The 24,062-nt window shown below is 45.8% G+C and overlaps 1 protein-coding gene across 2 annotated transcripts in view; it reads left to right on the top strand.

The window, feature by feature from the left end:
* Window positions 1-24,062, top strand: part of IFT56 (intraflagellar transport 56) — an 872,526-nt gene that overhangs the window by 135,560 nt on the left and 712,904 nt on the right. The window contains exon 5 of one of the 2 annotated variants that reach the window (XM_077452501.1): window positions 19,762-19,808. In XM_077452501.1, the coding sequence (XP_077308627.1) occupies window positions 19,762-19,808 (47 nt within the window). Of the gene's footprint in view, window positions 1-19,758; window positions 19,809-24,062 lie in introns of both variants that reach the window. The other variant, XM_077452500.1, reaches the window with a different exon arrangement.

The following is a 24,062-nucleotide window of genomic DNA, read 5'->3' as shown; positions in this document are numbered from 1 at the left end:
GGCTTTCAATAACTAAGCTGGAGTGTAAATAAACTTCAAGGGCGCTCATCCGTGCCCCAGCAGTTAATTGAGAACTACAAACCATCTTCCATGGTGGCAGATGGGACTTGTACTTTCTTCATGCACAGATTCCTGTGAACAAATGGTGTGGCTGTGCTGGCAGAGCACAGCTGCTCCATTTTTTAAATCTAACAGTGGGTCCAGGGAGAGGATTCCCCAACCGCTATCACAAAGTGGGAAGGTGCAGGGGGATGTAAACGGGGCAGGAGCTGGAGCACGTTACACCCTAAACATGTAAAATGCTCCAAAACATAAATTTTTAACAACAAACTGAGCAAGTTTGTCTCCTGATCCAGGGATCCAATAGTCTGTACAGTGGATTCTCTGGTGACTCCATAGATCAATTCAGTCTGATCCATGCCTTCCCTCCTCTAAAACACCTTCATTACCCCCTCTGCAGGATTGAGATAAAAGGCATTCTAGTAATTCTTAAAACACTGAACTGTTCCAGGTGGACATGGTTCTCGGACTTCATCATATTCCTTGCAGACTCTTTGAGCTCTCCAAGATCGTCCGTATCTTGAATCCGAAAGATCACTTTACCCTCCAGCTTCTTGGTTGCTGGCTTGAAGGGCCTTGCTTTTGCAGCCCATGTCTTGAGGGATAAGGGCCTGCCTGCTTCTTGTTCTACTATCTCCATGTGGATTTTGAAGTCGGTATACTTGGGCCTCATGCACACTGTTGCTCCTAAATGCAGGTTTTTTTTTTTTTTTTATTACTTTTGGCGTTTTTTTGCCAAAGCCTCTGAACTCCGCTCAATAAAAGCCTATGGTTGACTTACTAAAACTAGAAAGTGCAAAATCTGGTGCAGTTCTGCATAAAATCCAATCCCTTCCAGTTTTTTTTTGTCCAAGCTTAATTGAACAAGCTGCAGTTAGAAGCTGATTAGCTACCATGCACAGCTGCACCAGATTTTATACCCTCCGGGGGCGTGGCTTGGAACCCGATGAAGAAGGTGGTGTAGTGTGTCAGCTCCGCCAAAAATCCGGCTATTATCCTGACACAGATCTCCTGAGTCACTCAGATCACTCCTAACTTGCACCGGAGGACTCCTCACTGCCTCTCCGATCCAGCGGTGCTCTGTATCCCACAATCCGGTGACGGACATTTCCCGCAAGGGGGGCAGAGAATCTAGCTCAGCAGCAGAGCATGGCATCCAAGATGGTGCCCGGACATGTTGCTCGGGCCAAGGAGGCTGCCATGAAGCTGTTTGGCGGTTCCCAGGGGAAGAGTAATCTGCCTAGGGCACCCTCCCTTCTCCTGGAACTGAATGGCCAGGAACCTCTCCCTGAAGATCCGGAGGCTGCATGGACAAGAGGACACAGAGCCTCCCTCATCCTGGGACACTGAGTACACCAGCCCCTGTTAACACTGTCAGGATACAGGCTGACCAAATGCTGCAGGTCCCTGAACCTACCCTCAGAGACATTTTCACAGCAGTCACCTTTTGTAATACATCCGTTGCTACCCTGACAACTGAGATTAAAGGGGTGAAGCTGGAATTGAATCTAGTCAGTCAAGATATATAGAAACTGCGTGACCACACTGCGGCCCTAGAAGACGGGGGTGAGCGACGTAGAAGATGAGGTTGCGCCATTGCAGAGGGAAATCCGCCATATCAATTATTACTGCCCATTCAGCCCGCTTAGAGGACATGGAGAATAGGCAGAGATGCAATAATTTTCGTTTCAAATTATAGATTGCGCAAGCTACCCACACAATTATAAAGATATAAAGATATAAGTATCTCCTACTATTAACTGTGCTTAGTGTTATACTTATGCATATATCACATGCAAGCCTTGATAATACCACCTGTGTTGTATTTTACTATTTAAATGCTCCAATTCAAACTTAACACACCAACCTTTAACAAAAACAAATGCTCATAAACAAGCCAAAAAGTGCAATCAAAACACCAACAAAAAAAAACCCCAAAACAAGTCTGTGTATACTCTGTTTCAAAAATCAGTGTTTAAGAAGGGGCGCAACATCACAATTCTGAAGAGAGTTCCTTTAATTAATTAATTCTTCCTGTTTTCATGTGCATAGCTCCACACCACAATTCACCCTTCGTGCCACCACCACCTTACAAAATGGCTACTCACCAGAAATAAATGGAAGCTCGCCTTCAATGGATAACCACTCCTTATACCTGCTTATTCTCCAGTCAGCAATCCACCGATTATGCAAAACTCATAGAAAACATATGGTTCCGACTTTTATTATAAAAAAAAATTAAAAACAGATTGCACTCACATGTTCCTGTGTCAGAGCCGACATTAAGCTCACCCAGCCATGAATCAGGGTGCGCTCCGGGCCTGTAAATGTTGTTCCACAGGTGACCCCTTTCTCCCTCTCCTTAGTTCACCTGCTGCCAGCACTTGCTCTACAAGTAGTTCCCGCAGCCTCTACGTGTTTCGCAGTCCCCTCTGCGTCATCAGGAAGTGCCTGAGCACCTTGATTTCATGGAATGTGAGGGGGCTGGGTGATGGAGTGAAGCGGGTGACTTTTTTCTCCATGGTGAAGGCCCACAAAGGAAACAGACCTACAGGCAGATACTATATCTACACTTAAAAGCCGCAGCTATCCCACCCAGTTTCACTCCACCCACACAGCTTACTCAAGGAGGGGTTAGCATACTTATTTTGCATGCTGTCTCCTTTCAGTTACTGCACTCCCTGGTCGATGATCAGGGACGGCACATTGTTTGACTCTGCAAGTTGGCAGGGTTGACGTGTATCATTGCTAATATTTATGTCCCTCCCACCCTTCTCTGATAGCCAGAAATGTCTAGCGCAATTCATTGCCTCACATTCCAAAGTCCCTATTTGGGTGTTGGGAGTTTACAACAATGTGATGGATAAATAAATGGATAAATTCTCATCCAGAACTAGGGGCAACCCCCACAGCCAGGCGGATGCACCCCTTTTGCTCGATTTCTTGCAGAAATTGGCTTACGAGATGTGTGGAGGGACCAAAATCCAAATGTACACTGCTATTCTTGTTACTCTCCATCCTATAAATGCCTCTCCCGCATTGACTTATGCCTGGGCAACAAGCTGGCACATCAACTAAGTGACCTACGCAACATCTCGGATCATTCTCTCTTGTGAGCTTGCATAAATGTCTCCTCTAGCCGTCAGTTTAGACTATGGAAGGTTAACACCTTCTGGTTCACGATTTTTCCAGAATCTGATCCCATACCCAAGGGTATCTCTGAATTTCTCCTTTTTAATCAGGGCACAGCTAAATCTGCGGTGGTCTGGGATGCAATGAAGGCTCATTTGCGGGGCCTGATTGTGACGCAGATCACCGCCATCAAGACTAAAGCCAAAGAGTGGGAGAATCTAGTGATGAGTGAGGCCTCCAAGGCGGAAGAGCCATATGTTGCTGCCCCCACCCCCGGTACTGTGCTCAGATAGCTGGAAGCACAGGCCCTATACCAACAGGTCTCCACTACTACAGCGGAGAATAAGAGGTTCTTCCTGCAGCAGAAATATTTTAACGAGGGGGAAAACACTGGACATTTGCTAGCAATGATAGCTAGGGCCCAGTAAGGTAATACCCACATAGAAGCCATACAAACTGTTGCAGGGGACACAATAACTGACCAGATGCGTATACCCTCAGGTTTTCTCCGACTTGTATCGGGACCTGTACACGTCCAAGGTGCACCCTACTCAGGAAAAATTGGACAACTTTCTGGACCAGTGCTCCCTTTCCAATACATCACAACAGGGTGTTGCTCTACTTAACCACTTAAGGACCGCCGCATGGCAAAGTACGTCAGCAGAATGGCATGTACAGGCACAAGCACATACATGTACGTGCTTGCCTTCCAGCGGGTGGGGGGTCCTATCGGACCCCCTCCCGCTGGATGCGGCGGTCCGTTTCGCTTGAGGAGCGATCCGGGATGAGGGGATGGCCGTTGGTTTCTGGCCATCCCCTCTCGATCGCTCCAGGCGAATGAGATGCTTCCCCCGCTGTGTATTGTAAACACAGGCAGGGAGGAAGTGATGTCATTCTCCTCGGGGCAGTCTTTTTGACCAGACTGCGAGGAGAACACAGAAAGTAATTGCACCAAACACTACACTGACATGTAGGTACACATAGGCACACAAATCCCCCCCCCCCCCGATCGCCCCCCGATTCCCCCCCAGTCACATTTATTTACTGATCACTGCATTTAGTGTCAGTTGTGACAGTAAAAACTGTCAGGGCTGATTGCCCCTAGTTAACCCTTTCACCCCCTTTTGCCAGTGTCGCTAAGCGATCATTTTTCTGATCGCTGCATTAGTGTCACTGGTGCCGCTAGGTAGCTAGTAATTTTTTTAGGTTCACCGCCAGGTTTTTATAGTGCTAGGTACCCCCATATACTACCCAATAATGGTTTTAACCCCCTGATTGCCCCTAGTTAACCCTTTCACCAGCGATCCCCGTATAAGTGCCACTGGTGACGCTGGTTAGCCAGTTAGTTATTTAGGTTCCCTGTCAGGTTTTTATATAGCGTCAGGGACCCCCATATACTACCTAATAAAGATTTTAACCCCGCTTGCCCCTAGTTAACCCTTTCACCAGTGATCACCGTATAAGTGTTACGGGTGACTCTGGTTAGTTAGTTTGCTTTTTATAGCATCAGGGCACCCACCATTTATTACCCAATAAAGGTTTAACCCCCTGATCACCCAGCGGGTGATATCAATTAGGTTTTAGGGTCAGGGTCTGCATCGCCCCAGGCAGCGCTAGCTTAGTGCCAGTACCGCTAACACCCACGCGCAAAGCATAAACCTCCTGTAGTGGTATAGAATCTGAACAGATCATTATCTGATTTGATCAGATCTATACTAGCGTCCCCAGCAGTTTAGGGTTCCAAAAAAAACGCATTGTTAGCGGGATCAGCCCAGATACCTGCTAGCACCTGCGTTTTGCCCCTCCGCCCAGCCCACCCAAGTGCAGTATCGATCGATCACTGTCATTTACAAAACACTAAATGCATAACTGCAGCGTTCACAGAGTCAGGCCTGATCCCTGCGATCGCTAACAGTTTTTTTTGGTAGCATTTTATATTTAAATCCTGAAGGCCTTACTTGGTTTTCGGGGTCCCGTACGTGGCTAGGCTCCCAAAAAGTCCCCCACATGTGGTATCTCCGTACTCGGGAGAAGCAGCAGAATTTATTTTGGGGTGTAATTTCACTTATGCCCATAGCATGTGTGAGCAATATATCATTTAGTGACAACTTTGTGCAAAAAAAAAAAAAAATAATTGTAATATTCCTGCAACTTGTGGCAAAATATAAATATTTCATGGACTCAACATGCCTCTCAGTAAATAGCTTGGGGTGTCTACTTTACAAAATGGGGTCATGGGGGGGGGGGGGGGTTTGTGCTATTTTGGCATTTTATGGCCTTCGAAACTGTGATAGGTAGTGAGGAGTGAAATCAAAAATTTGCCTTAGAAATCCTGAAGGCAGTGATTGGTTTTCGGGGTCCCGTACGCGGCTAGACTCTCAAAAAGTCCCACATATGTGATATCCCCGTACTCAGGAGAAGCAGCGGACTATATTTTGGGGTGCGATTCCACATATAACTATGGCATGTGTGAGCAATATATCATTTAGTGACAACTTTTTGTAAAAAAAAAATTTTTGTGTGTCATTATTAAATCACTTGGGACAAAAAAATTGGGTCATGGGGGGGTTGTGTTATTTTGGCATTTTATGGCCTTCGAAACTGTGATAGGTAGTGAGGAGTGAAATCAAAAATTTGCACCCTTAGCTCTTGAACACACGGTCAGAGAATCCATTGGAATGTGTCCTATCGGACCGTGTCGTCGGACTATGCATCGGACTGATTCCGTCGGAATATCCGTCGGACCCAATTTTCCAACATGTTGGAAATATTTCCCGACCAACTGGGCCGTTCGGACATACTCCGATCATGTGTAGCGAATTTTGATCAGACCAAGTGCCACGCATGCTCAGATCAAATTCCTACATCAAAGCTATTGGCTACTAGCCTGAATGTAGTCCCATCGTAACAAAATTACGTCATCACGTTCTGAAAGATCAGATTTTTCGACAACTTAGTCCGACCGTGTGTATGCAACAGTTTCGGACAAGATCCGTCTGAGAAAATCCGACGGATTTGGTTGTCGAAATCTCCGACGTGTGTACAGGGGCTTAGAAATCCTGAAGGCGGTGATTGGTTTTCGAGGTGCCAAAAAGTCCCACATATGTGGTATCCCCGTACTCAGGAGAAGCAGCAGAATATATTTTGGGGTGCAATTCCACATATAACTATGGCATGTGTGAGCAATATATCATTTAGTGACAACTTTTTGTAAACTTTTTTTTTTTTTTGTGTCATTATTCAATCACTTGGGACAAAAAAAAAATATTCAATGGGCTCAACATGCCCCTCAGCAATTTCCTTGGGGTGTCTACTTTCCAAAATGGAGTCATTTGGGGGGGGGGTTGTACTGCCCTGCCATTTTAGCACCTCAAGAAATGAGATAGGCAGTCATAAATTAAAAGCTGTGTAAATTCCAAAAAAAGTTACTCTAGTTTGTAGACGCTATAACTTTTGCGCAAACCAATAAATATACGCTTATTGACATTTTTTTGACTAAAGACATGTGGCTGAATACATTTTGGCCTAAATGTATGACTAAAATTTAGTTCATTCGATTTTTCTTATAACAAAAAGTAGAAAATGTATATTTTTTTAAATTTTCAGTCTTTTTCCTTTTATATCGAAAAAAATAAATATCGTAGAGGCAATCAAATACCATCAAAAGAAAGCTCTATTTGTTGGAAGAAAAGGACGCAAATTTAGTTTGGGTACAACATTGCATGACCGCGCAATTACCAGTTAAAGCCGTGCAGTGCGAAATTGTAAAAAGACCTCTGGTCCTTAGGCTGACAATTGGTCCGGGGCTGAAGTGGTTAATGCACCAATAACACTAGAGGAGCTTTCTTTAGCGGTGAAACAGATGGCTAATAATCACCGGGAGCAGATGGCCTAACCACTGAAATGTACGGGACAAACGAGGCTGCTCTGCTACCTGCCTTGCTACCAACCCTGAATGATTCCCTTCAAGATGGTGGTCTGCCCGCATCTATGAATGAGGCTATCACAGTAGTCATTCCAAAGCCAGGCAACGATTCACTACAACCTGACTTGTACAGGCATATCTCACTGCTTAAAGCAGATCGCAAATTGCTAGCGCGGGTGTTGGCCACTAGACTGTCAGGGGTTGTGGCTGAACTGGTACACTTCGACCAGTTTGGCTTCATTCCTACTCGGTCTACTGCGTTAAATATATGTAGGCTATTCCTAAACACCCAAATCACAGTGGACAACCCAGGCAACAGGGCTATATTTTCTCTCGCTGCTGCCAAAGCTTTTGATAGCGTGGAGTGTAACTATTTGTGGGCGGTTCTGCAACGATTCAGATTGGGTGACAAATTCATATCTTGGGTGCAACTTTTGTACTCTGCCCCTACAGGGAAAATAAGGATAAATGATTCCCTGTTGGAGCCTTTCCCTTTGTTTTCCGGGGGACACGTCAGGGGTGCCCATTGTCACCCCTGTTGTTTGCCATTGCCTTAGAACACCTGGCAGCCATAGTGCGAGCATCCCCCAACATAACAGGTTTCCGTAGGGTACAAAAGGGAGGACAAGCTTTCCCTGTATGCAATGGTTACTCTGCTGTACCTGGGAGACACCAGGGACTCCTTGGGAGCGGTGATGCGCCTGATTGATCGGTTTGGGCAGATGTCGGGCTTTGCGATTAACTGGCATAAATCGGCCCTCCTACTGTTGGATCCTCTGCTGGCACCTTTGCCAGACAACGTGTCTCATATACAGGCAGTCGCCTCATTTAGATATCTGGGCGTAGTGGTTACCAGAGAACCAAGGGACTATATAACTTTGAATCCAATCAAAAATTCCAACATAAACATACAAGCTGGTGTAAGTTAGCGCTGTCAGTGACCGGACGCAGCAATCTCATAAAGATGATTTGTGCTCCGCTGTACATTCTACATAATGCTGCAATCTGGATACCACAGTATTGGTTCAGATGTAAAGATTCGCAGTTTAGGGCCCTCATTTGGAGAGACGGAGTGGTGCGTATTAAGCTTGCCACCCTGCAGCTCCCTAAGGATCAAGGTGGAATGGCTGTTTCATGTCCACTAATGTACTTTCTTTATCATACATCATAGGACACAGAGTCTCAAGTAATTACTTAGTGGGTTATAGGCCTACCTTCAGGTGTTGACACTGGTATAACCAATACAGGAAGTTGACTCCCCTATATAACCCCTCCTCCTAACAGGAGTACCTCAGTTTTTTCACCAGTGTCTAAAGGTGTTGGTCACGAGTGAAGATGTGCTCTGCGGAGCTCCAGGAGGGATCCATTCTGGATTTAAAGAAACCTCCACAATCGGATCCATCCTCGCCACTGAGGCCATAGGATGGTACATGGACCTCGATGCAAGAACGAGGTGTTGCTTGTAATGCTTCTCTTTGAGAGCTGGACCCTAGGAACCAGGAAGTTTTTTGGTCTTGCTACATTTCCTAAAGCTGTCCTGAGTGGTGCTATACAAGGCCCAAAGGAGCGGAACCCCTTTTATAAGGGCCCCAGGCTTTGAGCGTGTGTTAACGTAGCCCGCTGTGATGGGTGAAGTTTGGATCTGCTGTTTCAGCAGTATCCTGCAGCAAGGATAAGGTAAAAAAAAAAAAAAAAAAGAGAACCTTTATATGCCTTAAATGCCATAGAACAGCGCTGTCTCATTATATGTGTTGTCCAGCAGAGGGGGTTCTTACTTTCCTAAGGGAATTTGCAGGCTGAATGGTTATCAGCTGCTTAGCAGCTAAGGGGAAAAGTTTCCATAATCATTAAAACTCTGCAGAGTTTAGCAGCATTCTGACAGAACAACCCTTTCCCTCCCCCTCTCCTCCTTTAGGAGTTTGACATTTTTTTTTATATATATATATTACTCACAGTTATGGTAGGTATCCTAGCCTGCTGTGGAGTGGCATAAACCAGCAGTTTTCAAAGCAGCATGGGTTCCCTCTCCCTTTAGGTCTGCATAATACAGACAAGCTAAGCATATTCAAACTGAATGGGGGGTTGCCGGAGGACACAGAGGGGCGTGACCGTAGGTCACATGACGCTAGGTATGACACAGTGTCTATCCATACAGCGTTGATTACTGAGAGGCAAGTGCTGTGGACGCCAATCAGGCCCACCTGAGGCTCACCCATTAAAGCACTCTCTGCTACAAGAAAACTCAGCCTTCGCAGCCAGAGTTCACTGAGGAGAGGAGTCTGTTATACTGATGCCGCGTACACACGATCAAACAATCCGATGGAAAAGTCCGGCAAACTCGAGTCCGCCGGACAATCCACCCGTGTGTAGCCTCCGGCGGACTTTTTTTACCCAAAAGTCCGGCGGACTAAGGACTCGCTTTTCGGTGGACAGTACGGCCGTGTGTGTGCTAGTCCACCGTACTTTTGAAATGAGCGGACTTTTCCCGCGCTGAGAAAAGTCCGCTCATTTTGAGCGCGTCTCCAGGTAGCCGGGGCCAGCGAAGGAGGCGTCACTGGCCCCGTCATCTGGTATGGACTTAAGGGGGGAATCCCTACGCCGTAAGATCGGAGTGGGGGTCCCCCCCTAGGTCCACATCAGACCCTTATCCAAGCACGCTACCCGGCCGGCCAAAAAAGGGGGTGGGGACGAGCGAGCGCCCCCCCTCCTGAGCCATGCCAGGCCGCGTGCCCTCAACATGGGGGGTGCCTTGGGGAAGGGGGGGCCGCGTGGCCCCCCTACCCCAAAGCACCTTGTCCCCATGTTGATGAGGACAAGGGCCTCTTCCCTGGCCGTTGGTTGTCGGGGTCTGCGGGCGGGGGGCTTATCGGAATCCGGGAGCCCCCTTTAATAAGGAGTCCGGCGAGAAGACCCCCGAAGACGGACAGAAGACTCCCGGAGCTGTGCAATAAACTATTTTAACCCTTGTGTGTTGTTTTTTTTTACTTTTTTTGTACAGGTGAATGGGTAGGGGTACATTGTACCCCATACTCATTCACATAGGGTGGCTGGTATCCGGGGGCCCCCTTATTAAAGGGGGCTCCCGGATTCGGATAAGCCCCCCGCCCGCAGACCCCGACAACCAACGGCCAGGGTTGTCAAGAAGAGGCCCTTGTCCTCCTCAACATGGGGACAAGGTGCTTTGGGGTTGGGGGGGCGCGGCCCATGTTGAGGGCACGCGGCCTGGCAAGGCTCAGGAGGGGGGGCGCTCGCTCGTCCCCACCCCCTTTCCTGGCCGGCTGGGTGGCGTGCTCGGATAAGGGTCTGATGTGGACCTGGGGGGGACCCCCACGCTGATTTTTCAGCGTAGGGATTCCCCTTTAAGTCCATACCAGGTAACGGGGCCAGCGACGCCTCCTTCGCTGGCCCCGGCTACCTGGAGATGCGCTGAAAATGAGCGGACTTTTCTCCGCGTGTGTGGGCGAGTCCGTTCATTTCAAAAGTACGGCGGATAGTCCGGGGCGGACTTAGTACGCCGTATTAGTCCGCTGAAAAAGTGCCGTGTGTGGGCACGTAGCTCGTTCGTGTGTACGTGGCATTAGAGACATTTAGCGAGGGGCACGTAATGGTGTAAAGCAGGCATTTCCAGTACAGGAAAAGAACTGTTAGCATGCGTTGTTTGGTAAGAATTATTTAGCAGATAATATTGTGTGTGCCTCTGCTTTTTTACTTAGCATTATGTCTTCCAGACCTACCGTAAATGTACCTAAGGTGTCACCCTCAGGCGCTGGGAACCCCAGTCATGCCTCCATACTGTCTTCCTCTTCAGAGAGATCAGACATGGCAAGCCAGGGTGAGTCATTGCAAGCTAGCGGTGGTGCAACTGCTTCACACACTTCAGCCCCTGTTTATGTGACTTTCCTCTGCCCTGCAAGGCTTAGAAGGAAGATTAGTGACTTTAATCGCATCATCCATCCAGGTTGATAGGAAACGTCCTAGATCCCCCTCCCCCACCTTAGACTGTTTACAGTCAGTGGAGGGTCCTAAAGAACTATGGGGACATGACGAGCTCTTTCCCGCAGATGATCGGGAAGAAAAACAAGCCGGTTATTCCTCTGCAGAGGAAACAGTACTTGGAAATTCACCTTCACAAACTGAAGTACAGAGCCTTACAGAGATGGTTCGCTCTACTTTCATGTTACCCCTAATAGAGGCAGCTGAAGGTCCGGTATCCTCTTTAGGATCCTTAAAACCTTTTCAGCCTTTACATGCGTTTCCAGTACACGCATTACTTGAAAAGCTTATTTATTCCGAATGGGATCATCCAGATAAGCATTTCTCCCCTCCTAAAAGATTCTCTAATCTCTATCCTATGGAGGAAAAAATTCACTAAAAGGTGGAAGATTCCAGCAGTAGACGCTGCGATTTCCAATGTGAATAAAAATTTAACTTGTCCAGTGGACAATGCACATATGCTTCAGGATCCAACAGATAAAAAGTTGGAAGGTCTGTTTAAAAACCTCTTTTTCCTTAGCAGGGACCGTAACTCAGCCTGCGATAGCAGCCATAGGCATCTGTCAGTCCTTAAAGGACCAGTTTGCAGATGCCCTCAAAGAGCTCCCTGCACAACAAGCTAAGGAGTTGGCCGAGCTACCTAAAGCATTATGCTTTGCCATAGATGCTATAAAGGACTCTATTCACCAGGCATCACGTCTGGCGCTTGTACTTGTACACATGCAAAGGACCCTTTGGTTAAAGGGTTGGTCAGCTGAAACACCTTGTAAAAATCTTCTAACTGGGTTCCCCTTTAAGGGAGAATGCCTTTTTGGAGATAGCTTGGATAAATACATTCAGACTATTTCCAGCGGAAAGAGTACTCTTTTACCAGTCAAAAGAAAATATAAACGTCCTTCGTTTAAACAGACTTTTTCCCCAGTGCCAAGGGCATCCTCCTCTAGGCAGGGGCGACGGTCTTCGCCGACGGACCCCAAGGGGAGATCTCAGGGTCGGACCCAAGCACAGAGGAGGACCTGGGGCCGCAAGTCTGCAAAGCGAAATACCAAGGCCTCATCATGAAGAGGCATCTCCCCTCACCAAGGTGGGGGGAAGACTTCTGAAGTTCTCAGTAGTCTGGCAGAGGGAAATTCAGGACAGATGGACCCTCTCCACTGTAGCTCTAGGATACAAGCTAGAATTTTGAAAGTTTCCACCAGCCCGTTTTCTCAGATCAAACGTTCTGAGGGATCCAGCCAAAAAGCAATCCCAATTGCAAGCGTTGGACCGATTATTGGCTCAAGGGGTGATCATGCAGATCCCCAAAGAAGAGCAGGGTTTGGGTTTTTACTCAAACCTATTTACGGTGCCAAAGCCGAATGAAAATATCAGACCAATTCTAGATCTACGGAATCTAAATCAGTTCCTGAGGATCCGCTCCTTTCGCATGGAGTCAATCAATTCAGTCGTATCTATCCTACAAGGAGGGGAACTTCTGGCATCCATCGACATCAGAGATGCATATCTGCATGTCCCTGTATTCCCTCCTCACCAGAGGTTTCTGCGTTTCGAGGTTTTCAGTTTGTAGCCCTGCCCTTCGTCCTTGCTACAGTACCTCGGGTATTCACAAAAGTACTTGCCCCACCTCTAGCCCGGTTAAGGGCACAGGGCATAACTGTCCTGGCTTACTTAGACGATCTATTGTTAATAGACTGTTCAGTGGGTCACTTAAGACGGGGTGTGGCCGTTTCAAGCAGCTACCTGGAAAGTTTGGGTTGGATTCTCAACCTAAAAAAGTCCTCCTTGAAGCCACTAAAGAGGCTGGAGTATCTAGGCATGATCATAGATACAGCCCAGAAGAGGGTGTTCTTGCCTCCGGCAAAGATCAGCTCCATACAGGAGCTAGTGAGGATGATCAGGTCAAGAAGAAATCCTTCAATTCGCCCTTGTATGAGATTGTTAGGGAAGATGGTAGCTTCATTCAAAGCAGTTCCCTATGCCCAATTCCATTTGAGACTGTTTCAAAGCAGTATCCTGTCTGCTTGGAACAAGACGAATCAAACTTTGGATTTGCCAATGCGGCTGTCCCCAAGAGTGTCCCAGAGCCTCAGTTGGTGGTTACTATCCCGAAACTTGCTGAAGGGGAAAACCTTTAGACCAATTATCTGGAAGGTAGTGACAACGGATGCCAGCCTTTCAGGCTGGGGAGCAGTACTAGAGAAAACGACTGTCCAGGGACGATGGTCAGGAACCGAGCGTACCTTACCCATCAACATCCTAGAGATTCGGGCAGTATATCTGGCCCCAAAGACCTGGACCTCCAGGTTAAAGGATTTTCCTGTCAGGATTCAATCCGACAATGCCACGGCTATGGCATATATCAATCACCATGGGGGCACCAGAAGTCTCCCAGCTCAGAGAAAGGTGAACCAGATTCTAACTTGGGTGGAAGAGAATGTCCCCTGCCTATCGGCAGTTTTCATTCCGGGGGTAGAAAATTGGCAGGCGGACTATCTAAGTCGTCAGCAGCTATTCCCGGGGGAATGGTCTCTTCATCCCGAAGTGTTTCGAGCTGTTTGCCAAAAATTAGGGACTCCAGACATAGACCTTCTAGCGTCCACATTCAACACAAAGCTAGTCAACTTTGTGTCCAGGACAAGGGACCCACTCGCGTACGGAACAGATGCGTTGGTGACCCCATGGGATCAGTTCTCACTGATCTATGCTTTCCCCCCAATCCGGTTGCTGCCTCGGCTTCTTTCCAGGATCAAGCTGGAAAGAAAGTCGGTAATTCTGATAGCACCAGCATGGCCCAGAAGGTCATGGTTTGCGGATATCGTAAAGATGACAGTGGAGGGTCCTTCCACTAAGGCCAGACCTGCTATCGCAGGGGCCTATATTCCATCCTACTTTACAAACGCTATATTTAACGGCTTGGCTATTGAGACCCACATTCTGAAGAAACTTGGGCTTTCCAAATCAGTTCTCTACTTTGATTAATGCTAGGAAGCCAGCTTCTAGAGCTATATATTATAGAGTCTGGAAAGCTTATGTTTCCTGGTGTGAATCCAAGGGTTGGCACCCTCGGAGATATATTATAGGCAGAATTCTTGCCTTTCTACAGTTGGGTGTAGAAATGAAGCTGGCCCTGAGTACTATTAAGGGTCAAGTCTCAGCCTTATCAATTTTGTTTCAAAGGCCGCTTGCTACGCATTCTTTAGTCTGGGGTTTCATGCAAGGAGTGCTGCGGATAAATCCGCCAGTTAGATCTCCTTTTAAGCCCTTGGGATTTGAATCTAGTTTTGTTGTGTTACAAAAACAGCCATTTGAACCATTACAGCATATTCCTTTAGTCCTTTTGCCAAGGAAGCTGGTATTTTTAGTTGCTATATCGTCAGCAAGGAGGGTGTCAGAATTGGCTGCCATATTTGGTTATTCATGATGACAGAGTAGTGTTACGCCCTCGTCCAGGCTTTTTGCCAAAGGTAGTTTCAGGCTTTCATCTGAATGAAGATATTGTCCTGCCTTCGTTTTTTCCCAGACCAGGTTCCAGGGAAGAAAAATCTCTACATTGTCTTGATGTAGTGAGAGCAGTGAAAATCTATTTGAAGAAAACTGCTCAGATTCGTAAGACTGACATCTTATTCATTCTGCCAGAGGGTCCTAAGAAGGGACAGGCATCGTCGAAATCCACTATCTCCAAGTGGATTCGGCAAATTATAATTCAAACTTATGGTTTAAAGGGAAAGATTCCCCCTTTTCAAGTTAAGGCGCACTCTACCAGAGCGGTTGGTGCTTCTTGGGCAGTGCGTCACCAGGCCTCCATGTCTCAGATCTGCAAGGCCGCAACTTGGTCTTTAGTACATACATTTGCAAAATTTTATCAAGTAGATGTAAGATGGAATGAGGATATCGCCTTCGGGCGCAGTGTGCTGCAGGCAGCAGTATAAGTCTTCAGGTCTGGGGGTTACCCTACGGGTTGTGTCTCCCCCCCCCCCCCCCCTCAAGTAGCATTGCTATGGGACATCCCATCAAGTAATTACTTGAGACTCTGTGTCCTATGATGTACGATAAAGAAAATAGGATTTTTAAAACCGCTTACCTGTAAAATCCTTTTCTTGGAGTACATTATAGGACACAGAGCTCCCGCCCCTCTGTTTTATGGGGTGAGAGTATATTGCTTATATTAAAACTGAGGTGCTCCTGGAAGGAGAAGGGCTTATACAGGGGAGTCAACTTCCTGTATTGGTTATACTAGTGTCAACACCTGAGGGTAGGCCTATAATCCACCAAGTAATTACTTGAGACTCTGTGTCCTATGATGTACTCCAAGAAAAGGATTTTACAGGTAAGCTGTTTTTAAAAATCCTATTATGCAGCCCAACTACAACATTTCACAGGCTGGGATCTTGAGACAGTTGAAGATTCTTCCAAGAGTCTACTTCTAGGCCCGGATACAACTTACCCTGCATTTCTCATATGGAAATGGGGTTTCCTAGGGTCCCAGCTAAATTTCCCACAGTGCAGCTACTAATGAAAGTCTGGAAAGAGGTCAGGTCCATGCTGGGGATAACTGGGTGTTTCTGCCAGACACCCATTTGGCAGAACCGCTTTTATACTGATCTAGCCAATGTGCCTAAAACACCTGGTCTGGGAGAGAGCGGAGATTAGATTTCTTACCCAAATACTTAACGGCTCTGTCCTAAAGCCATATCCTCAACTTCTGCGGGAATTCCCTGGGCTGAAGGGTCATCATTTCCAATACATACAGCTACACCATATTATGCGCTCCCAAGGTAGACACTCTAATTTGCAATTAGAAAACGCTGCGTTCCTGGATTCTATAATACACGGACCCTGAGAAGAAAGGTATAATTTCCAGCATTTATACTCCCCTATTATCGCACGTGCAAGCCCCTGACCTTCTACTCTGCAGGGAGAGATGGGATCAAGATGTTGGCCCTATTGACAGGGAACAATGGGATCAGATTCTACGAGTGGGTCCGCTGGTGTCGGTGTCCACAGCGCAGAGACTGTCGCACCTCTTCATATTACACTGAGTGTACCGTAACCCAGTACAGGTACATAAGTGGGGCAGATGAGAAACTCTCATATGTCCAAAATGTCAAGCTCATCCAGGTGATCTCATCCATATGCTCTGGAGATGTCCCAAGTTGATAAAGTATTGGAGTAGAATTGTCCCCAAAATTAATAGTGTTTACCAGGTCCAACTTTCAGTAGACCCAGTAACATGTTTGCTGGGGAGTCTCGTTGAGGAACTATTCTACACACCGCTATACATTGCTCTCACAAGACTACTATAGTAAGCGGATTGCTTTACTTTTGCTCTCAGAGGAAGCCCAGAAGGAGGCACAGTGGATCCAAATGGTTAACACTACTCTCATTAGAGAAAAAAAATGCATATCATCATGGGAAGTAACCAAAAAGTTCAGTAGCATTTGGCAGAGTTGGTTGAGCTCCCCAGATGTGGCACCGCAGTTGGCCCTGAACAGGCTGCTGATATGAATCTAGCTACCTGTTTTTGACTCTAGATGCTCATACTGGATCTTGGATGAACTGTCAGAGCTGATTTATTTGTCTTTGCAATAATATGTAAAACCCGGAATGTATACTCCCAGGTGGTTTGACCTTTTTGGGTTTTCTTTATTACTTTTCTGTTTTTTCTTCTTTTTTTTTTTTTTTTCCTTTCTTCTTTTGTTACTTGCACTGTTCAATTGTTTATAATCTCCCACTCAAGAAAAGCTGGGTACTGGGTAGTTCGCAATGCTTACCTGACCTGTGCTGACGAGTTGGCTATACAGTCACCCCCTTGTATGGGATGATGTGAGGATTAACACCACTGCTGTTTATTGATTGTATGCCTATGTACTTACAGACTTCCACTGCCGTGTGTTCTATTCAATAAAACTATATTTTGTTGATTATAGATTTTATACCCTCCAGTTTTAGCAAATTAACCCCTATGTGTTCATGCACATAGGCTTTTACCAGAGTTTTGGGGCAGCAGAGTTTATAGGCAATAGAACGCTCCTCTCCTAAACGCATTATAATTGGGTTGAGGGGAGGAATGTTTTGTCAGAAAACTGCCAAATGCTGCAAAAACAAGTGTAAACATGCGTTAACGCTAGGTATGGTTTTAGCGCTTGGACGTTTCATTTCAATGGGCAGAATACATTTATTCTGGGCAATGAAATAAACGCCCAAGCGCTTGACATGGGTAAACGCTACACACATGTTTACCAGCATAATTCATCCAGGACAATTATTAGCATCCAGTGTGCATGAGACCTCATGATTAAGGTTCTCTTGCTCTACCAGGTCAGTTGGTGCTTCATAGGCTTTTCAGCATCAGACATCTGTTTTTCAGATCTGTAAGTCTGCCATCTAGTCTTCTGTTCACACGGTTCTCCGGTTTTACCAGATGGTTGTTCCAGGGTCATGTGATGTTTGCATGTTCTCCCTGTGCCTGCATGGGTTTCCTCCGGGTACTCCGGTTTCCTCCCACACTCCAAAGACATGCAGGTAGGTTAATTGGCTTCTGTCCAAAATTGGCCCTAGTATATGAATGGGGACCTAAGATTGTGGGCTCCTTGAGGGTAGGGACTAATGTGAGTGTGCAATGTACAGGGATAGGGGTAGACACTCACTCAGGTTGAACTGGATGGACTTGTGTCTTTATTCAACTTTACTAACTATGAAAGTATGTCATCTTCAGTCATAACATGCCTCAGGTGGTTTTGTAAGCTTTGTTGTGCCTCCTTTTGGTAACCTTTTACTTGTGGGCCTGTGAACATGTTTGCTGTGTTGCCCACCCGTGAGTAAGACTCCTTTTGGATATACCTATGTACCTTAATTTATGCTTAAGAAAATAGGAGTTCTGGCCACAAATCCTTTTCTTGGGGTACATTCACGGCCACAGTTCCTTCCTCTCTGATCTTATGATTCACTATTACTATTGCTTTGCTACAAAACTTGAACATGGAGTGGAAGGGTTTATATGTAGCATTCAGGGAAGAGCCGAATACCCCCCTGTTCGGTTCGCAGCAGAACATGCGAACAGGCAAAAAATGTGTTAGAACACGCGAACACCATTAAAGTCTATGGGACACGAACATGAATAATCAAAAGTGCTAATTTTAAAGGCTTATTTGCAAGTTATTGTCATAAAAAGTGTTTGGTGACCTGGGTCCTACCCCAGGGGACATGTATTAATGCAATTTTTTTTTTTTTTTAAACAGCCGTTTTTTCAGGAGCAGTGACTATAATAATGCTTAAAGTGAAACAATAAAAATGAAATATTCCTTTAAATTTTGTACCTGGAGGGTGTCTATAGTATGCCTGCAAAGTGACCCTTGTGTCCTGTGCTTAGCCCTACCATTTGTCAAAAAAAGTGTCAAAAATGTTAGACAATAGCCAGTTTTTGACAATTCCTTTATTAATGTCTTCTTCTTTCCCTGCTTCTTCTTCCATCTTCTTCTGGTCCTCTGCTTCTTCCTCCGGTCTTCTCCTTCTTCCTCTGGTCTTCTCGTCCAGCATCCGGAGGAAGAGGCGGGGGAAGAACAAGATGGAGGAAGAAAACCGAATGAAAACCAGAAGATGATGGAGGAAGAAGCAGGGAAAGAAGAAGACATTAATAATGGAATTGTCAAAAGCTGACTATTGTATTTTTTTTAACATTTTCTTCCTCCCCATGTTGAGGACATGTGGCCTGGTATGGTTCATCCCCCCCCTTCTTTTCTGCGGCCTGCCAGGTTGCGTGTATGGATAAGGGTCGGGCATGGATTTTGAGGGGGGCCCCATGCCATTTTTTTTTTTCATTTTGGTGTGGTGTTCCCCTTAATATCCATAACAGACCTGAAGGGCTTGGTATGGAACATTTTTTAAATTTTTTTTTGTATTTTGGTTCGGGGTTGCCCTTAATATGCATACCAGACCCCAAAGGGCCTGGTAATGGACTGTGGGCAAATCGCATGCCTTTTTTGCAATGACTTTTATGTGTATTGCAGAGATCCAACAATTCATTAATAGCCGCGGCTACTTTTGAATTACTTTTTTTACTTTAGAAATGTCATTTTGAGCAGGGACTGTTGTAAACACAGGAAACATGCGCCACTTTACAGGCATACTATAGACACCCCCCAGGTATGAAATTTAAAGGAATATTTTACTTTTATTGTTTCCCTTTAAGCAGAAAATCACTGCTTCTGAAAAAACTGCAGTTTTTAAAACATTTTTTTTTGCATTGATACATGTCTCCTGGGGCAGGACCCAGATCCCCAAACACTTTTTATGACAATAACTTGCGTATTAACCTTTAAAATTAGCATTTTTTATTTCTCCCATAGAGTTTTAAAGGGTGTTCCGCGGCTTTCAAATTTGCTGTGAACACCCCAAATTGTTCGCTATTTGGCGAACGGGCGACCAGCCAATGTTCGAGACGAACTCCTGTCCGACCCGAACATAAAGCTCATTCCTAGTAGCATTCCTTACGGTCTTGTTTCACCAGTGTCCAATTCCCTGAATGCAGCAGCACAATCTTATGTACATGATATACCATTCTGTGCCCCTAATGTTCTCAAAGAAAGTAATTTTTAAGCTATAAATCCTCTTATTTGGTTATGAATTGTAATTTTTTTTTTTTTTTTTAGCAGCTAAAAGTCGCCTCCAGAATCGCTTGTTATTTCACTTGGCACATAAGGTATTTATTTGTCACAGCACAGCCAAATAATTTTCCACTTTGATAGTATAGTGTGAATGTTAACATCTGAACTAAAGCAATTTAATAGCCAATTATGAATGCAAATGTCTGATTTGTTGGTGTGGCATTATGTAGCTATATACTGACATGCACCCAAAGTGCAAATGTCTGCAGAATGTTGAATGCAGTATTACCAAGTGATTATGATATTGTGAATGTGTGCTGAATTCAGCATAGTTTCTTCAAGATGATAGAAACGTGTAAAAACACAAATTCTTACTCTTGGTGATACTGCCTATAGTTTCCTTGTCTTGGATACGGTAGTCAGACTGCACTGCTTTCTACTGTAGGAAAATGTGTTGGGCTGGGTTCTGTGATTGCAGACATTGCATGTGATGCGCACCGCATTCCTGTGTACATGCTATGTCTGTGCGGCTGAAATGTAATTTGCACCAAAATGGTGCAGGACCCTTTTTTTTGTCAACACTGGAACTGGTGTTCCGACCCATGCAATCCAATTCCACAGTTTGCACTGTGTTCTGCGAACCGATTTGGGGGTGTAAATAACTTTATATTGACACTGCAGTAGTTGGTAAAGCGCAGTGTGAACTGCTTGCCATTCTGATGTGGTGTGGGAACCGGCACAGGAATCACTGTGGTTCCTACATTGCGCCAGTGTGAACCCAGCCTGAAAGCTGCTCAGGGTTCCATGTGTGCACATCTGCTGTTTTGCCCATAACTCTAGTTGCTCAATGTAGCAGCTTTAGTCTATTTGCTGTTAGTGTAGGTATGTTATAACATAATGTGTTACTGGCATCAAGGGGTGAGAAGGGAAGGTAGAGTCAATGAGATCAGCAGCAGGTGCCAGGGTGGAACGTAAGAGAATCAAAGACTGGAGGAGGAGAACGCATGTCTGATAACAGAAGGCTGAAATCTCCAAAATAAGCTAATGCTAAGCAGGTAAGGTTTGGCAAAAATACAAATAATTACAATGAAGCAACTGCTTTTAACATTTACTTTATACCTCTCTGCGCCCATAGAGTATACCACCCAATAAACCGCAAAATAATACAAAACGTGATTTTATAATAACATAATGTACCAACAATTGTTTAAATTATACACCGATCAAGATGGGGGGGGGGGGGGGGGGTAGTGTTGGATGCACAAGCAGATTTAGATAGACTTGACTAACAAATTTAAAGCTGAACTCCTGATTACACTTTTTAACCAGTTGAAGTGTAATCGGGAGTTCTGTTTTAATTTGTTTTTCTGACACTCCTCACTTGTAGAAATCAGTATTTTTTGCTAGAACTTCTAAATGCTATATATTTTTTGAGCAGAGGCCCTAGAGAATAAAATGGTGGTTGTTGCAATTTTTATGTCACACAGTATTTGTGCAGCGGTTTCTCAAACACAATATTTTTGGAACACATTTCCTTTTATTAAATTTGAATGCACAAAAACACAATATAATGCCCGATTTGTAATAAAAGTTCATGATGTTACACCTAGTAAATAGATACCGAACATGTCATGCTTTAAAATTGCACATGCCTGTGAAATGGCAACAAACTATATACAGTATATTATCCATAGACAACGCCTTTACAGGATAAAATGTTAGATTTACACTGAAGGTCTGGTGCTAGAATTATTGCTCTTGATTTTACCTTTGCATTGATACCTCATATGTATGGTATAATTACTGTTTACGTGCCCATGTGGGACTGATGCATATACATGTGCAATTTGTTTTCGGTTCAAATATAAATTGGGATGATTATTTTGTTAGAATAAAGTCAAATAATATGGTAATGAATTTCATTTTGTATATTCATTTTTTTAATGGATTCCTAATTTTTAGAACGATTCGGATTGGTTGAAAAGTGATTAACCAATTTGAATTCTGTATGAAGAATAGCTGATTAAGGAGCGTCAATCACAATGTCTGCAGCACCATAATATTAATGTAATATGATTGGCATACTTTAAAAAAGGGATTAACTCCAGGGATAAAGCAATAATTCTCCCACTCTACAAGACTCTGGCCTGGCCGTACCTGGAGTATGTTGTCCAGTTCTGGGCACCAGTCCTCAGGAAGGATGTACTGGAAATGGAGCGAAGTACAAAGAAGGGCAACAAAGCTAATAAAGGGTCTGGGGGATATTAGTTATGAAGAAAGGTTGCGAGCACTGAATTTATTCCCTCTGGAGACGAGACTCCTGAGAGGGGATATGATTTCAATTTATGAATACCATACTGGTAACCCCCACAATAGGGATAAAACTTTTTCACAGAATAAAGTTTAACAAGACTTGTGGCCTCTCATTAAAACTAGAAGAAAAGAGGTTTAACCTTAACCACTTCAGTCCTGGAAGACTTTACCGGCTTCCTGACCAGAGCACATTTTGCGATTTGGCACTGCTTCGCTTTAAATTACAATTGCGTGTTTGAGCGATGTTGCACCCAAACAAAATTGACGTCCTTTTTTTTACCCACAAATAGAGCTTTTTTTTGGTGCCATTTGATCACCTCTGCGGTTTTTATAAACAAAAACAGAGCGTCAATTTTGAAAAAAACGCAATTTCTCTTATATTCACCAACCGACACCGCTCCTCTCTGTAACAAATGGGTTGTTAGCCTTACCTCTAGGAGAATACGAGGTAAAGTTGTAACACAAAACTCAGAACTTAGTTCCGCCCAGGGGGTCGGTCCCTCAGGCTACAATCCCCTCCCATCTGCAGACAGACCTCAGTTTTATTTTGCCTAGTAAAGGAGAAGGACCTAGGAACCCTGGGGACCCATCGGTTCATGCTTTTTTTTTTTATCAACTATCAACAGCCGGCTGGGTGACAGGCTGGATACCCTTATCCTTGTAGTCTCCCCAGTCCGGCCATCGAGTGTATGCAGATCCTAGAGGTCCTAGCTACGGCTCGGCAGGCCATGACGAAACCTCAGCTACTGATGTCTACGCCACAGTATGCTGGGCCAACAGCCACCCTGTACTGGTCAGTGAGTGGGTCTGTGATGGAATGTCTCCCAGCTCTTCAGGACTGGTAAGTACGGCTCTCCCTGTCCCGCGGGGCTGAGCAGCTGGGCATTCCCTGGGAGGTAGATTCGGGGGTCCCTCACCTCCCTCTTTTCTCTCCCCTGTCCCTATCTCCCCTCTTCCCCCTCCGGGGGGGGGGCGCTACATGTGGTGCTGAGCGGTGTATGTGTACAGATCCCTTGGGGCTCTCACCTGGGATAGGGGGCTGGCTGGTGGTGTCCTGGATCCTGTTTGTTAAGCTCCCGGAAGGTGCCTGTGAGGGTCGGCTGTGTTTTGTGGTGCAGCGCTGGGTCTCTGTCACATTCTATCTTCTGTGCCTCATGGTAGCTGACCGGCGGCCATTTTAGATGTGGGCAAGGGCAGCATGTCTTTCTGGGCTTCAAGCGGCCATTTTTCCAGTGCTCTCCTATTCAGGACATTTTCTAGAAGCCTGAGCATGTTTTTCAGTGTTCTCCAGCAGCAGCTTGCATGTGCTCTCACAGCCATTTTCCCTGTGTTTCCTGTCTGTTTACTGGATGCTGGGCGGCCATTTTATTGAGCTTGAGCACGTTTTTCAGATAGTTTAGTGCTCACCCTGACGACTGCCACCAACACAGCTTTTGTTTCCTCTGCACCTGGGAGCACTCGGGGTCTACAGGCACTACTTGTGAACAGCACAGAACTCCTCAGGGTGGTGAGTCTGGCGGGTTAGAGCCCCTCTGTCAGTGGCAGCAAGGAAGGTGGGACTGTCACTGTCCTAAGTCCCCTTCGGGTGGCAGACAGGGTAGGGTCAGCATGGCTTCAGAAACTGGTGTTTCTTCCCCCAAAATCCAGGCAATTGCAACTGGGTCACCTGCGGACTGTGCAGTACCCATGGACACCCTGACGGCGGTCCTCAATTCGTTCGTTGCCGAGATGGAGGTGGTGTGTGGGAAGAAAGGTGCTAAAAAGCGGCCCCTGCCCCCCTGTCCTCTGTGGAGAGCTCTGACGCAGACTCGGTCCTGCTGAGGCCGGTGACCCATGCTCTGTCTTTTCCGACGACGCTGACCAGGACCGTTCGGACAGTGAGGATGAGTCCCCGTCCGGGTCCGGGTGCGACAAAGCGCTTGTTGGAGCACTTATCACAGCTGTGCGCGATACCCTGAAGATTCAGGAGCCAGCGTATCCCTCTGCTGATGTACCGGTCCCTTTTGGGTCCCGCAAGCCAGCATTTTGACAAGTTC

The sequence above is a fragment of the Lithobates pipiens genome, unplaced genomic scaffold (assembly GCF_037356315.1).
Source record: "Lithobates pipiens isolate NorthernLeopardFrog02 unplaced genomic scaffold, aLitPip1_a1.2 Scaffold_23, whole genome shotgun sequence".
NCBI lineage: Eukaryota > Metazoa > Chordata > Amphibia > Anura > Ranidae > Lithobates > Lithobates pipiens.
This window is presented reverse-complemented; position numbering and strand designations above follow the sequence as displayed.